Source organism: Hirundo rustica, chromosome 3 (assembly GCF_015227805.2).
Source record: "Hirundo rustica isolate bHirRus1 chromosome 3, bHirRus1.pri.v3, whole genome shotgun sequence".
In the NCBI taxonomy this organism is placed as follows: domain Eukaryota; kingdom Metazoa; phylum Chordata; class Aves; order Passeriformes; family Hirundinidae; genus Hirundo; species Hirundo rustica.
In genome coordinates, this window is record NC_053452.1 from 11,564,268 (window position 1) to 11,579,551 (window position 15,284).

At 42.9% G+C, this 15,284-nt stretch overlaps 1 protein-coding gene across 3 annotated transcripts in view; it reads left to right on the plus strand.

The window, feature by feature from the left end:
- Positions 1-14,547: 14,547 nt before the first annotated feature.
- Positions 14,548-15,284, plus strand: part of RTN4 (reticulon 4) — a 41,487-nt gene continuing 40,750 nt past the window's right edge. For 2 of the 3 annotated variants that reach the window (XM_040060773.1, XM_040060774.1), the window contains exon 1: positions 14,558-15,097. In XM_040060773.1, the coding sequence (XP_039916707.1) occupies positions 14,644-15,097 (454 nt within the window). In that variant the 5' untranslated portion in view covers positions 14,558-14,643. Of the gene's footprint in view, positions 15,098-15,284 lie in introns of all 3 variants that reach the window. The other variant, XM_040060771.1, reaches the window with a different exon arrangement.

Here is a 15,284-nt window from a genome sequence, read left to right on the forward strand (position 1 = left end):
GTTGATCTTTTTTACAAAAGATCAAATTAAATTCTTGCTGTGATCGAGCAAATTTCTACTGAGGTTCCAGTCATTCCAGCTAATTTCAGACCATGTCAGCCATTGGCCTGTTTTTTACACAATAGAATAGATTTTAGTCTTTGTATGGATACCTGGGAACACTCAAATATATTCTGTCATTTGCCAAAAATTTTGAGCCAAAATTTCCATCTTAATTAATTATATCTGGATGAAGTTAAAAACTCAGATTAGTACTTTATACTTCTGAGTAAATTTCACTATTTTAGTAAGGAAATGTGTTAGATTGTGTAAGATTTCCCGCTGCAACACCTCACTTACTGAAACCTTTCCTAAGAGAGAAAATCTACTGTCTCATTTTTTTCCTGAACCATGGAAGTATAGGCATTCAGAGATGTGCATCAGGTCTTGTAATTTTTATTTTCTAACTGCTGTATAGTGTCAAGGGCTTCAGCAGCATCTTTGTGTGCCAGGCTGGAGTTCACTTTGCATGCCCAGCACTAGAAATGCTGTGCTGATAAGCTGATGCACTTTTTATCTACTTTGGTGCCTGACTGACATCTCCAAACACTGTTGTATCTAAACAGCTTGAATATGTGACCTCATTCCTTAAATACCATCACTTGAACAGCTCTTGTTGCTAAAATAAAAGCAGTGTTGATTCTCTGTTGTGAAAACTCCCCCAGCCTCTCCGACAGGCGCAAACCAAACCACACCTCCTTTTACTATGATAAAAAAGTTCATTTGTAGCCATTGCAGGGTACCTGCAGCAAAGGCGCCGTGCGGGATTTGTCACTCTCTTTATATTAACCTGTGACTGCCACAGAAATTCAGGCACATGGAAAAAGGACTAGGGAACAGTTCCCTAGGAAAATGATCCCAGAAAGGTGAAGTGGCTTAGTTTTGTTTTCTTAGGCTGACAGATAGTTTAACTACTCTCTAAACTGAGGGAAGATTGGACTTGCGCCAAGCTTTCCAGATAAAAGAGGCCAGGATCAGCTTTCCTCTTTTATGCTGGCTTTTAATGCTCAGAAACAAGCCCTCTGCATTGCAGGCCTGTGTCAGTACTCCGTTAAATATAACTAGAGTTTTGAATACACAAGCTATGCCCTCCATTTCAAACATAACCACATTTCACTGCAAACAGTATCTGGTAAAAAAGCATAAATTTTTCATCTCTGAAGACCATTTTTGTGGGAGAGTTGAGGTGCACATCCCCTGCAAAGTACGTTAAAAAGAAAAAAAGTGTTCTTTTTTGAAATGCTCATACTTAATGCTTAATGTCTAAACAGACGTTTTAGTCTGGTGCTGAAAATCTCCAGAGAGAACTCCCTATTTTTAATCTTTTCATCCAGTGATAGGAACTGCCATCAGGGTCAATATCTGATTGTCTGTCACCTGCTTCTTGAAGCTCAGTATTGTTTTGGTAAGGGAGGAGTGACTGAGAGTGACAACTGCAATTTGCATTTTACTTTATAGCAACCGGATTCAGCATTTACTTTGAACTAAAGGACCTCCATGTATCTTTGGACACCAAACTTGCATTTTGGGGAGAAAAAGGGTAAAAACTTACATAACTGGTGATCACAGCAGGTTGGACATGTCTGCAGGAGAAAGACAGTCAGTATTGCTGACTTGCCCATTGCCTGGGCACACCTGGTACCTGCTGGTGGGACAGGGAGGACTCAGGCGAGGCTGAGTTCAGCATTTGGAAGGTGAGGGAGTCACTGCTGTAGAGAAAGCGCCTGGTGGTGACTCCACGAGGCTCTAAAGGTCAAGAGGAAGCACCTTGGGGCCAATATTGAATGTGGCTGGCAACCAGGGTAACTAAGCCTCTAAGGGAGTTATGTGCTTACTCTGCCTGCTGCCAACAAAACTCCTGCCAACATCTTTTTGTAACAGATGAAGTCTATTAATTCTGCATGCATACACAGCAGCAGAGAGGGTCTGACATCACGCTGGCCTCAATGGAACAAAACACAGACATGAGGAAAGGCAGGCACATCCCAAAGTGGCAAGGAAGTGAATTGGCAATATTCCCAAAAAGCAAGGAGAAGCATTTCACTCCCACGAAGGCGCTGGCTGTGTGCTGGTCCCTAGGGTTGAGGAGCACTGTGAGATGTTGTAAAGGGAACACAGTTTGAGGATATCTAGAGAACAAAGGCAATTTCTCTGCTCATACTGCAATAATTTGCAGACTTCTTAACACTCTGCTTACAGAAGAGTCAGGTGCACTGACAGTGCACAGAAGTGACAGATGGAATCCTGGTAATGATTTTTAATTACATCTTTGTGATACTTGGCATATGAATGAAATTTAGGCTTCCTGATGGTTTTATTAGATCCATAAGTGAAAAATTTACAGACTGAAGGAAAGAGCTGAAAACAGGGCTGTGAGGAGATCCATAATGAGTGAGTTAATGAAGTAGTTAAATCCACCATAGAACACAAACTGTTTTTAATTGGTAACATTGGACAGTTTAATCTTTCTATCAAATGTTCAGAGGAAATCAAATACCCTGTTGTATAAAAAGCAGCTGGGACACAGGGAGAATGGCCCTTATATCAGTGCTCTGTAAGAGGTCAATGACAATTTTAATTGATGCTATTTCAGTTCTTGTGATGTGGTGGTAACTAGACTAGAAATATCTGAACTGCTTGTTCTTAGAAATGTGTAGATTTTATCCAGGAGAATTTTCAGCTTAGAATAAAGTACAAAGATTAGATGAAATCTACAAACACAAAAAAATGGGTGCAGTTAAAGATCATTTTGTGGGTACATCCCATTCCATTATTTTCTGAAAAATACATGGGATAACAACATTCACTTATTTTCAAAGACACAGTTAGCGGTTAGGCCAGATATCATTAAAAATGCATCTAGTACAAAACCTAGTATACAGTATAGTATATAGTATAGAAAAAAGTTTATAAACAACAATTGCTTTAAAACCTCTTCTTGATTTTTTTTTTTTTTTTTAACTTTGCATAGCTCTTTTTGTGCCTCTTTCTTTGTCAGCCTGAGAACACAGCATGGTCCTACTAAATCCAGCTCTTTGGTGTCAGTGTTGCATACCATCCCAAATAGAAACTAAAGGAGTGGGAATATGGGCTCAAGTTGGAATAATAGCAGTATCCTCAGCTTGGTTTTGCTTTCTTCAAATACACAGAGGAAGATTGCTGGGTCCATTAGAGACAATTACAGGAAACAGAATGTAACTAATTTTGAAGGCAGAGTATTTCTAAGGTTTATCTGTCAAGAGACGTACATTCATTCATTCAATCATTCATTTAGGGAAAAAAAAAATCTTTGGTCATTTGGTCTTTGCTATGGGCTTAAAGATGTAGTAGGGCATTGGGAGGTGGTTTTTGGCTCCACACTAAACATCTGGAAGGTGGACTTTGTGAGTCTGTGACACAGGGTGGGTGTGTATCAGCCCCTATCTTGGAGTTTTGCTCTGCAAAGAGATATCTGCTGATACTGTGCTCTTCACATAACCTACCTTCACACCAGGCTCCAGCAGAGGGGTTCCACTGCAGCAGACTGAATCCATACAAACTGAGTCCCACTCAATAGCTCGTTGCTTAAGAAGCTTGGATGTGATTTTAGTGACAATTCTTTTAAATACATAATCTGAACTCTCCAGAACTAGTCTTTACCCAGGCTGGTAAAAATTAAGGGTTGCTTCCCTCTTCCCAGAAGCAAATACACCTTTGCATGGTTTCACACATTTCTGGGGTTATCTTTTCAATGTGTTTACCGATGTCATTATTGTGTAAAGCTGTGCTGTGTATTCTTAGAAGGAGGTTGTTCTCCTTCCACTGCAGAGCTGTGCAGAAAAGCTCCCTCTGGAGAACTGAGAGGGAGATGATTTCTCTGCCCTGTTGCATGCCCAGAGAGTGGTCCCTTATCCACAGCTCCAGCCACTGCAGCAGGGCTTCAGACCCTTGTGAGCACTGGGGATTATATCAATATTGGTAACTGTGTTAGGATAACACCAACTTTCAGTGCATCCTTTGTCCTCTGCTAGCTGGGCTTCGTGTTGCTTTCCCAGACTCTTGTTATTTTGGCTCACTTCTGTTGTTCCCTTGGTCCCAGCAGTCCCTGGATTTGTGGCTGGATTGTCACCCCTGTACCTGCTCAGAAGCAGAAATGCTGAACTGAGCAGCTGCATCTCTTCAACTCTGCATTTCCAAGTCTAAATACCATTTGGTTTTTCTCCCCAGTCCCATTGTGCTTTCAAGGTTTCAGGTGTAATCCTTCCAAAAAGCATTAATCACATTAAAGGTTTCATCATAGTAATGTTTTTGCTTATTACTATTATCGTACATTCAGATGTCTTTTCAGCTTTTATTTGGGGGTGGGTTTTTTTGCTTAACGGTTGATTGAGAGTGCATTCCTAGTCTACAAGAAATTTAATCTGAGTGACATTCATAAATGCAGAGACTCAAATTTGTTATTATTCAATAAATGAATGCATGGCTGTTTCAGAGTATTGCCTCAGAGTAGCACATTCCTATTTTAATATCTTTGTACAACTGGAACAAGCAGAATGGAAGGTCAGGCTATGAAGTCAGACATGGCCATACAGAGAGCAGTGTAACAACTGCCTCTTGATTTATTTTGCACCAGATTTTAGTTCTCTTGCCTTCAGTTACCCATAAGCAAGTGCATTTTACTGTAGTAACACTTACACATCCCTGAGGGAAAAACTGGTCCTCAGAAATGAGTTTTGAATAAAAAGGTGAGTAAAGAAAATATAGAGTTAATTGTATATCTAAAAAACCAGAACTGACTCAAACTGTAGATACATTCAGTGCAGCAAGGGAACCTGAAATTAGAATTTTTTTCTTTTGTTTTCTGCCTCATCTGGTTTTCTACTTGTAATGAGGGCTTTATGCCCTTTTCTTTCTTCTGTCTTCTTTTCAAATAAAAGTGAATCAAACTATTAATACATTTAGTACAGCAAGGTAACATGAAATTACACATTTCACTGTTTCTTTGACTCATCTATTTTTGTGCTAGAAAAGGGGATTTCTTGCCATTTCGCTTTTGTCTTCATGTGTTACGATTTCTGTGTATTAGGCTCATTATTCATTTCACTCTTTTCTCCTAACCCTCTCATGTCTGACCACAGGACACTTTTCCAAAGCCCCAGGGATACAGATCCCATTTTGTTCTGTTTTCTTCTTTCTCCACCTGCTGCTGACTGACTCTGCTTGGCTTGTCCTCCCATCCCAAAGCTTGCTCAGCTGTGGTCCACAACTTCCATCCACAACTCCCCACCTTCCCCGTTAGCCATTTCAATCTCTCCTTCACGTAGCCATTGCTGGGGAGCCCCATAGCTCCCAGCTCCAGTGCTGGTTGCTCTGCCAGAGAAAATGGCTTTATTCAGGCACAGGGGCAGGAACTGCCAGCCGTTCTCCATGCTGGCTCGGTTAGGTGGTCAGGATATTTGGGAGAGCAGCACATAGCTTATGGCAGGGCCAGAGTTTCTGTGTGGCAGCACTGAGAACACAAATACATGTAGAAATCGTGTGGGTTCCTTATTCAGGTATTGCCAAACCCCAAACCCGCCTATCTTGTCCAATCCCATGTGATGTTGCCCCGGGTGACACAGCTACAAACACATCCCACACATCTGTGCGCTGCCAAGGCTCAGAGAGGATTTTAGACCAAACCAGTCTTGTGCTGACATGACGCCAGAATAAATGGAAATTAAATTGTTCTTTGTATCATGCCATTAACTTCACGGGTAGGATGATTCCTCTGAAATTTGTCAGTGTGGGTTACCAGGTTCGGCAGTGCTCCCAGCTGACATGTCTGGTCCAGCTGCCAAGTGGGGAGAAATCTGATTGGAAAAGATTTGAAAAAGCCCATGATGGCAGAAGGTATTTATAGCCCAGCCACAGTGTCAGGGGCTGCCTTTGGCACTGCGTGCTCGTGGTACTGCGCCCTGTAAATCGCAGATTATGGGGGCTTTGCCTTAGGAGCTTACAGCTGAGGAGGGCTCACAGGACTGTGTGCCATTACCTGTCAGAGAACAAACAGCACCTGGATATGGAGCTAAACCTAGTATTATGGGATGTTATTCTGAGCTCTTTTTTATTTTTTCAATGCATGTGTATCTTTCCTTACTTGTTCTAGACCTGTCTTGCAAATCCATGCAAATCCCAAACATCTGCAAGAGAAAACAACTACCCAAGAATGGGAAGTGGCAAAGCTGACTGCTCTTTTTCCACTGACCCCTTTGGTTTGTTGTTGCCTCAGTTTTCCAAAACACCCCTACGCAACACATCTTTCATCCACCTGTTGTATTCTGCTTTGTGAACTGTGTGTAGGCTGAACTGACTTCGTAACGTGCCAATGTTGTGTAACGCACTGAGCCTTGATTCTTGACTGGGGAGCCTGAGCACTCCAGAGGGTAAACTGAACCTAATTAGTGTCCAACAGCTAGCCTGATAGATTTGGCTTTTTTGGTTCACATTTTGGATATGCATTTATCCATCCATCCATATATATGCCACACACAACTATAAATGCAAAAATACTTAGACTGAAGGAATATCTATAACTTGAACTAAAATTTCTAAGCAGAGAGGAGAAAAGATCCCTAACACAATGCATTCAAACTTACATATTAGTAGGAACGCAATAGAAGTTTAAATATTATCCAGTTGCCATAAAATGATCTAAAACTGAACCAAGGTATCATATACTGTGTATTTATATGGTGGCACCCTATTTCATTGTCAAAGTAGTTTAAATAGCTCTTGCTATTTCTGAAAAATATGAACGATGATATCCCATGCTATTTTTAGGAATAATGCGTTTGTCTTTATTTAGTTGCACTTAGATGGATGCTATATGGAGAAGTAATTACCCAGTCCTGGGCTGTTTTAGTCTGGGGGAACTAAAGTTAATGGTTTCAGATGGTGCCAGTACTGATCTTTCTGTTCTGTGGGCCGGCAGCTGGAGGTCTGGTCCGTTTTGGAATCTCTTCTTGTTTGCTCCCAGCTGTCTTCCTCCTTATCCCATAGTGGGACACATAAGTTAATTTTTAACAAGTTCAGCATTTTGGAGCAAGTTCAGCAGTTTGAGAAGTGGATTTTCAAGGGGAAAAAAATCTTCAGATGAGAGAGGCTGATTCTCCCAAGGTAGCAACCATCACCTGTCTCATGGAAAAACCAGGATGGAATATTAAACTTTGTTAATATAAAAAGCAAATACTTTGTGGTGTCTTACAATTGTTCTTTTTCTTGTACTCTTGAAGAAAAAGAAAGGACACTCTTTTTCAAAGAAGAATTCAGTGCAATAATTGAACATCAGTATGAACTTCCAAGCTATAGGAACAACTAAACCAGGTCAGATGGGCAGATTATGAGTGCAGTGATGATCTGCTGAGGAGGGTTGCCTGCAAGTGGACTGAATTTGAGGATTCTGTGAGACAAGAGTAGAAGGAAAGCATGACACTTCCATAAGTACTGCAAAGACACCACGTGAGTGATCGGAGGTACATTTGACCATCATATCAGCTACATGAGCACCCTGAGGTATCAAGAAACTGCCTAAATATAATCTGGGATCACCAGTTATGGAGCAAAATGGAGGAATTTTTAGATGTAACTGATAGGAGCAAGGAAGCTGTCTTCTCACCATCCAAGGAATGTATTTGAAATGCCAATCAATAGCCTTTGTTGTGACTCTGTGCTTTTTTACCGGGATACCTACAAAACAGTTCTACACTGTAAGATATACAGTGTGCTGAAAGAACAAACAAAATTGACATGAATTCAGTGGCAGCCTAAAAAGCATCACATGTCTGCGTACCTTGTTCCTCTTCCAGATTACAGTCTAGGTAAAAAAACTGCTGCTGGTGTGAAGTCCAAAAACTGCTCAGGGAGATTGGCTTTACAGCCCAGTGCAGAGTTCAAGAATTACATGATTACGTGATTTACACTTCCCTGGAAGTGTTCAAGGCCTGGTTGGTCTTAGAGCAACTTGGTCTAGCGGAAGGTATCTTTGCCCATGGAATGGGGGGTGGGAATGAAATGATCTTGAATGTCCCTTCCAGTCCAAATCATTTTATGGTTCTATGATCTCATTCTTTTAAGCAACTGTCATTTACAAGAATTCTGTTGAATCAATTCAGTTGGATAACTCTTAAAGAGTGCTATTCTAAATTCTGGTTTTATTTTCAAAAACTTCAAGTGGATAAAATTGAACGAGAAACAAATAACATACAGCTAGCTGCCTCTAAAGCCAAACTGATTGGTATTTTTCAATTTACCCAGGCATTTCTACCCAGGATATGGTCAAGTTATTTCCAGGCTCATATATTAAAAATTACACTGTTTAGCAGCCTGACTCTCCCTGATGGAATAAATCAGTAGATCTTAACTAACAGCCTGTGCTGAAGTAGTAATTTGAGCAGATGTTACAGGTCATTCAAGTAGTTAGTTTTTACTGAAATAGGTTAGTTTTTCACAAGGTACAATGAGAAGAGTAAAAATTATATTTGCACTGAAAAGAAATGCATTGAAATAGTTTAGAGTTAGGGATACCTGCCAAACATCATGCTCTAGAAATCTGAAGAAATTTGGTTTTCTTTAAAGAATAAAGTAGCCCTGTGTCACTTCTTTTCCACGTGCTGTTTTCTCAGTATCTTTTCATTTCTGCTTCTTTTCACAGGACATATCAGAAAGAATTCAGCCTACAAGATTCCTTTTTTCCCCCTTGCCAACACTGGTTGCGCATAGTAGTCCGTCACCACTGGCACGACTCACCTGAAATGTGTCCCTATCTACACCAGTCAGAAACTAGTTCCAAAACCAGTAAAACGAGCAAATTCAGGTTTCCTATCGCTCTAGGTCTTACACTGTTTGCATCTCTATCCTGGAATATCTTCAGTCATTCTCACACCTCTCATCCTCTTTTTTGGTTTTGCCATCTGAATAAATGACAGATAGGCTTGTAAAAACTACTTATACATACACTGGTGGAATGGGGAGCCAACAGGTTTTCCTGGCTCCCTCTGCACAGGAGAGCTCATCAGCACTCTCTAATTTAGCCAGCTGCTGGTTTCTACAAAACTATCAGGAGTTTAATATCCTTGAATCTTTTGCCACTACCATAGTTAACTGAAATTAACTCAAAGTGTTCAAAGTGTTCAAAAGCTGGAATATTTTATCTGGGGAAAAGTGAGGGAGGTAAAGGGCTTCGGTGTGTGACCAGCTGGACATGCTACTGAGAAAGCAGGGAAGTTGTGTTGGACATTTCTTAGCTGTCCTATCTTTGTCTGACCCAGATAAAAGGAAGAGCTCCCTAAATACTCTAAGAAAGAAGTCTCAGTCTGGGTGGTGTTTTCCAAAGCTGCCCTACATTCTGTCCCCTGAAATCAAAAATGCTCTGTGGCCCCAAGCACCACCATGACCCAGGTGAGGACTCCAGCTGCTGTAGCCTGCTGAGGGCAGTTGCAAAGGACGAGCTGTTAAGTGAGCAAAGTTCTGGAAAGTAGCAGCTCTTCCTTTCAAATGTGAGTTCAGATTAATGCTGCTGCTCCCTCTGCACACTTTGCCTGTATAGTTAAGTTTCCTAATTCCAGTAGTGATGCCATCAGCCTTCTCTACAGTGATGGTGAAAATGTTGCGCCCGTCAATCTGTTTTCTCGAGCACATTCGGCAGCCAAGGGAATAACCCTGAATGTTAGTTACCAGGCTGTTTCTTTCCTAAGTGGGCCAATATCAATGCTGAGAAAGAGCAAAAATTGATCTCTGATATAAATGAAATACATTTTTCCCTTTACAAAGCAAACGGGTTTAAATTCCAATTTGTTATAACTGTAATAAACTCCTAAGTTTTAAAAAAGCTCTTAAAATAATGTTGGTAAAATGCCAGGATTTCAGAGTGCTCATTCTTCCTGCTGTAAGTTCTAGTCACTGACTGAGTGGCATCACTAGCTCAGTACCTGGAGTCAGAATGTGGAGGCAATTTAAAATAAAAATTAGAAGGGGGGAAAAATGAATTAGAAAAAGTAGTTGATACTACCTGGAGCTGTTTGCAGGAGGCATTAATAGAGAATGATTTTTTTTTGTGTCTAGGTGCAATGAGAATGATAGTCTTTAAATTCCTGAAGACTGAGAAGTATTATGTCCAAACTCATGGCTATGGTGAGTGAATAATTTAATTGTATTTTTTAAATGTATGAGGGGTTGACAAGTAGTAACATTAAACCTGATGTGGGGAATTACCTGTATCCTGAGAATTAGAAAATTCTGGGGGTGTCAGTAAGACATAAAATTAACTGTATTGTCCTTTAAGAAAGAACCTAAGTGGTTCTTTCTGAGAAATAGTAATCAGACCGAATTCCCATTAACAGTGGATCCCTGTGCAGCTTTAGTGAGGTGAATTTTTCATGTCATAGTCTCATTTGCTGGAGAGCATTGTCATTGTTTTGGTTCCCTTCAAATGTTACATATTTTAATGATGAACAAATGTGTTCTTGTTCACTGTTGTAACATTGTTTTAATGCCATGCATCAGCTTTGGTCCCTTTGAATGAGACCTTACAGAGACCAAAAAGAAATTACCTGGATACAGGAATTTAAAGCTACAGCTAATGGCAACTTTTCACTGGTGGCACTTAGTGTCTTTTAGAGTTGTCATGAAACTGCTCTCGTTCATGCAGATGGATGGGCTCAGCACCTGGCTGGCTGAAGGAACTTCTAAAGGGTGTGTTGTGACAGGTCTGAATCAGAATACTGTATATTGACATGGTTAGTAGGACATTTACTGTGGAAATGGATGCATTTGATTCCAATCAAACAATCCCAGAATAAGAAGTGCCTGGAACGCTAAAGAATATAACACATTAGGAAAGTTATCATCAAGAAAATGTTATTTATAGCAGAGGACAAGGCAAGCCCCACAGAAGATTCTGATAAAGCCCAGCCCAGCTCAGTTACCATCAAGAGATGGAAATCCCTTTGTTTTATTGTTTTCACACTTTCCCCCCTCCATATGCGGCATTTATATTAGTAAACTAAGCAGTGATTTGTCACAATATCCCACGGCTGATCTTGAAAAGAAGTGCAGCAGGTGTTCCAGCGAAGACAAACCTGTGAGGCAAATCTGCTCGATTTAGCATTGGCATAATCTGAAAACAAAGAATTGCAGAGTTTTACCCTTACAGAGGTAAAGCCATTATGTCTGAAACCTGGGGGATTGTCATTAAAGCTTAAAAGGAGGGAGAGAAATCCAGCCACCCTCACAATTTTAAATCCATCTTTTAAAATCACTATCTGAGACCAAATGTGGGGATTTTTTCTGTTGGATCCTGCTGTGAAGTGACAGTACTGCGTTTGTCCTATCACCATTATTATCTTAGTCTATGATCTGCTGTGATATCACATTACTTCTGTGTAAGACCAAGCAGAAGGTCAGAGTGGACTGAGAAAATCCCACCAGTACATAACCATTGGCAACACAGCTGTGGAAATTCAGAAACATCCCTGCTGGGGTTTCTTCTCATGGAATGCTTTCCTTCCTAACTTTGCTATAGGAAAACAGCTCATGAAAACTAAATTTTAGGTAAAATAAATTGTTGAATATCTGCGAAATACTTCCACTTGTGGATGATCTTCCTAGCAGAATTGTAAAAATACTTTCCTAAAGAGCTAAAATCCGGGGTGTTTTGCGATATATTTTCGGTACTACAGAGCTCTGTTTTCCTCTTGTTTGTTAATTTGACTTGCTCAGGGAATCTGGAACTCCCTTCCTGTTTCCCTCCAAGACCTTTAGTCACTTCCTGTCTCTAAATAAAAACCCTTTTCATTTGTCCTTAATTGATGATAGATACTCTTCCAAGTATTCTGATAAAATCAGCCAAATTATATATAGATTTTTCCTTGTTGTAGATGACCAAAAATCCCTGTAGTTAAATACATTAAAATTAGTTTCAGCATCATGTCTATGCTTGGAATTTGACTAATTTTTAAAGGTATCTAGTTGCCTTAGGTTATATTATATATATATATATATTATAATATATTATGTATTATAATGGAATTCTTAAAATCAATTTTCTTGTTTAACCAAGAGATGCAAAAAATAGATTTGCTGGTGAAATTATAAAGACCTTATTCAATCAAGGTATTTTATTTGCTATGCCTCCATTCTGCTGCTGCTGTAGCATCCCTTATATCGCTGTAAAAGGGGCTGCCTTGAAAATATAAATAGATCATTTGTCAATGAACACCCAAAATCTTAGGGGCAAAGAATGACATCAAAAGACCTCACAGTTTGTCTAGGGCTTATTGACCGGCTGGAAACATTTATCTCCATCAGAATAACAATGTTGCTGTCACTGTGTTTATAAAAATACTTTGCACAATTGTTCTGGTAATTTCTGGTAGTGAATATTGGGAATATTGATGTCTTCGTACATTCTTGAAAAAAAAAAAACAAACTCTCATCTGGAATTTGCTATGCCTGATCTGAGACTGGATTGAGTGCAGGGAAAGGCTGCTTGGAGGAGCAGGGGGAAGGGTGACAGCGCAGCTTCTTCAGTGTTAGCTTTGGAAAGCAAGGGCTGGGCAAAGTGTATTTTTAGGAATCAAAAATTTAGAGAAAAGAACAATTTTAAGGGAAAAGTGGTAAGAGGATGTACCTTGGCCTTGAGAAATTAGGACTGGAAACTGGAAGGTCTCTTTTTATTTAGAAAAGGGGATATCTTAGAATGGTTGCTAGTAATAGCAGCAACAAATATTTGGGTTCAGACTGTTCATGCAAAGAATATGATACATTTTCCTGAGGCAAGAGAGGACTTAGTGCCAGGACCCCTTGGAGCTCCCCCATTCACTTGTTGACATCCCGTTTTTCAGGCAGTGACTGAGCTGGTGATTGAGCCCCAGATTCTAGCCAGAAACTCTTCCCTCTGCAGTGTGAGATGCAGCGGCCCCTCACTGTGCCCAGGTGCACTGAACTGATCCCACTCAGGAGCTTCTCCTGCTCTAGGCTGTCAGCCACTGCTTAATGGGACAGCTCATGGAATGTCCATTGCAACCTACAGGCAGAAGGGAAGTGCCAGGAGAGCTGCTGCTTTTCCCTAGCCTCTCATGTCTCACTGAACTGGCAGCTGCCTGCTCTGAGTGTTTCCATGAACTAATCTCTTTATACAGGCATATGTGGGAAAATAAATCATCTGTGGGTTAAAAACCCATAATAATGTTGGCGTATTGTTAAATATAGAATTATAAGGCCTTTTGGTCTTATTGAGGCAGCTGTGTGGGTGGAAATAGCATCCAAATAGATGCTATTTTAGTTAAGTGTTACCCTAAGGGCTTTGGCCAATGTTCCATCTCTGAGCAAAAAGCTGGAGACCACACCAGAGTCTAACACAAGGCAGGTGCCAAGTTTTCTTCTCTCCCTCTCCTCTTTCCTTACCTCTTTCCATTCCTCTATTCTTTCCCTTTCCTCTTTCCTTAAATTTCTTCTTCCCTTTTTCTTCCCTCTTTCCTTTCTCCATTCATTTTTTCCTCTTTCCTTCTTCTTTCCTTTCTTTTCTATTTCCTCTTTCCTTTCCTTCCTTTTCCCTCTTCTTTTCCTGTTCACTTCTCTCTCTTCTTTAATTTTTCTCCTTTAATTTTTCTTTTCCTTTCCTGTCTTTCCCGCAAAAGTTGCACAATTTAAATTTATACTCTAAAGGGATGAGATCTTTTCATGGGGCTGTCTTACACTAGCACGGGTGGTTAAACAAGTTTGTCTCCTCTGAGAGTGTCTCCTCTCTCTATTTTTCAGACACGGGAAGGTTTTTGCATCGTGTTTTGGTTAAAATTTCCATTCCCATCGGAGGAAGGCGCTGGCTGACTCCACTTCCCACCCCAGGGGGATGTGCCTGCGGTGATCGGCGCTACGCCCAAGGAGCAGGATGGGGATCGGGAGAGCGCCTCACCCTTCCCCGGCCCCGGAGTGCGGCGGCGCCCGGGATGCCTCGGGATCCTTCGGTCACGTCCAGGGTGAGAGAAGCTGGGCTAGGGCGGATCAGTGCCCTGCGCCATCCCCTTCTCTTTCTGGAAATCGCTGAGGGTTTCTGGCCGCTGTTTAAAACAAAACAAAACACACACACACACACACACAAAAAAAAAAAAAAAAAAAAAAAAAAAAAAAAAAAAAAAAAAAAAAGAGAGAGAGAGAGAGAGAGAGAGAGAATGACACTACTCCTAGCAGAGAAGAACGGTGTATCATGCCACGCGCTCCCACGCTGTCTGTCACGGGAGGATGGAGGGTCCCCGGGACGTGCCCCATCTCCTCTGCCGCCCCACCCGCGTTTTCCGAGCTGAACTTTACCCGACTTCTCAGCCCCGTTCCGGCAGCCCTCGGGCCCGCCCCATCTAATGCATATTCATGAGGGGCCACTCCCGAGCCCGCCCTTCATTGGCTGCTCCTTGCCCTCTCCCGCTCCCATTGGCCGGCGCCGCCGCCGCTCCGGGCGCGGGGTGGGGCGCCCGCGCCTCCCGGGCGGTGACTCACAGGGCGTGGAGTGCGGGTCCCGCAGCGGCGGCGGCAGCGCAGCCCGCGCCTCCCCCCGCACCCGCACCGCTCATTGTTCCGCCCGCTCCAGGCACCATGGACGAGCTAGACCAGTCGCCCCTGGTCTCCTCCTCCTCCTCAGGGCCAGCCCGGCCGCAGCAGCCGCAGTTTAACTACCAGTTCGTGCTCGACGACGAGAAGGAGGAGGAGGAAGAGGAGGAAGAGGAAGACGAGGACGAAGACTTCGACGAGCAGCTGGAGGTGATGGAGAGGAAGCCCGCCGCGGCTCCCGCCGCAGCCTCGCAGGAGCGGCCGCCGCAGCTGCTGGACCTCGGCGGCCCCGCCGAGCCGCCCCGCCCCGCTGCTCCGGAGCCGCCGCAGCCCGACTGGAGTCCCCGGGGAGCTGTGTCCTCTTCCTCCTCCTCCGCCACCACGCCGTCCCCCGCGCAGGAGCAGCCCCCGGCCCCCGCCCGGCCCGCGCAGCCCCAGCTGCCCAAGCCCGAGCCTGTCGTTGCCCCCCGGAGCAGAGGGTCCTCCTCCGGCTCAGCTGGTGAGTGCTCCCGCCCCGGGCCCGGGGAGGGCGGCGGCCGGCCGGGGGAGCCTCCGCCCGTGCCGCTCCGGTTCTCGAGTTCCGCTGCCCCGCCGGGAGGTTCCCTTTGTCTGCCGGCCCTCGGCCGCCTCCTGCGGCATCGCTCCCTCCTCTCAGCCCAGTGCGCTCGGGTGCGGCCCCGCCGCAG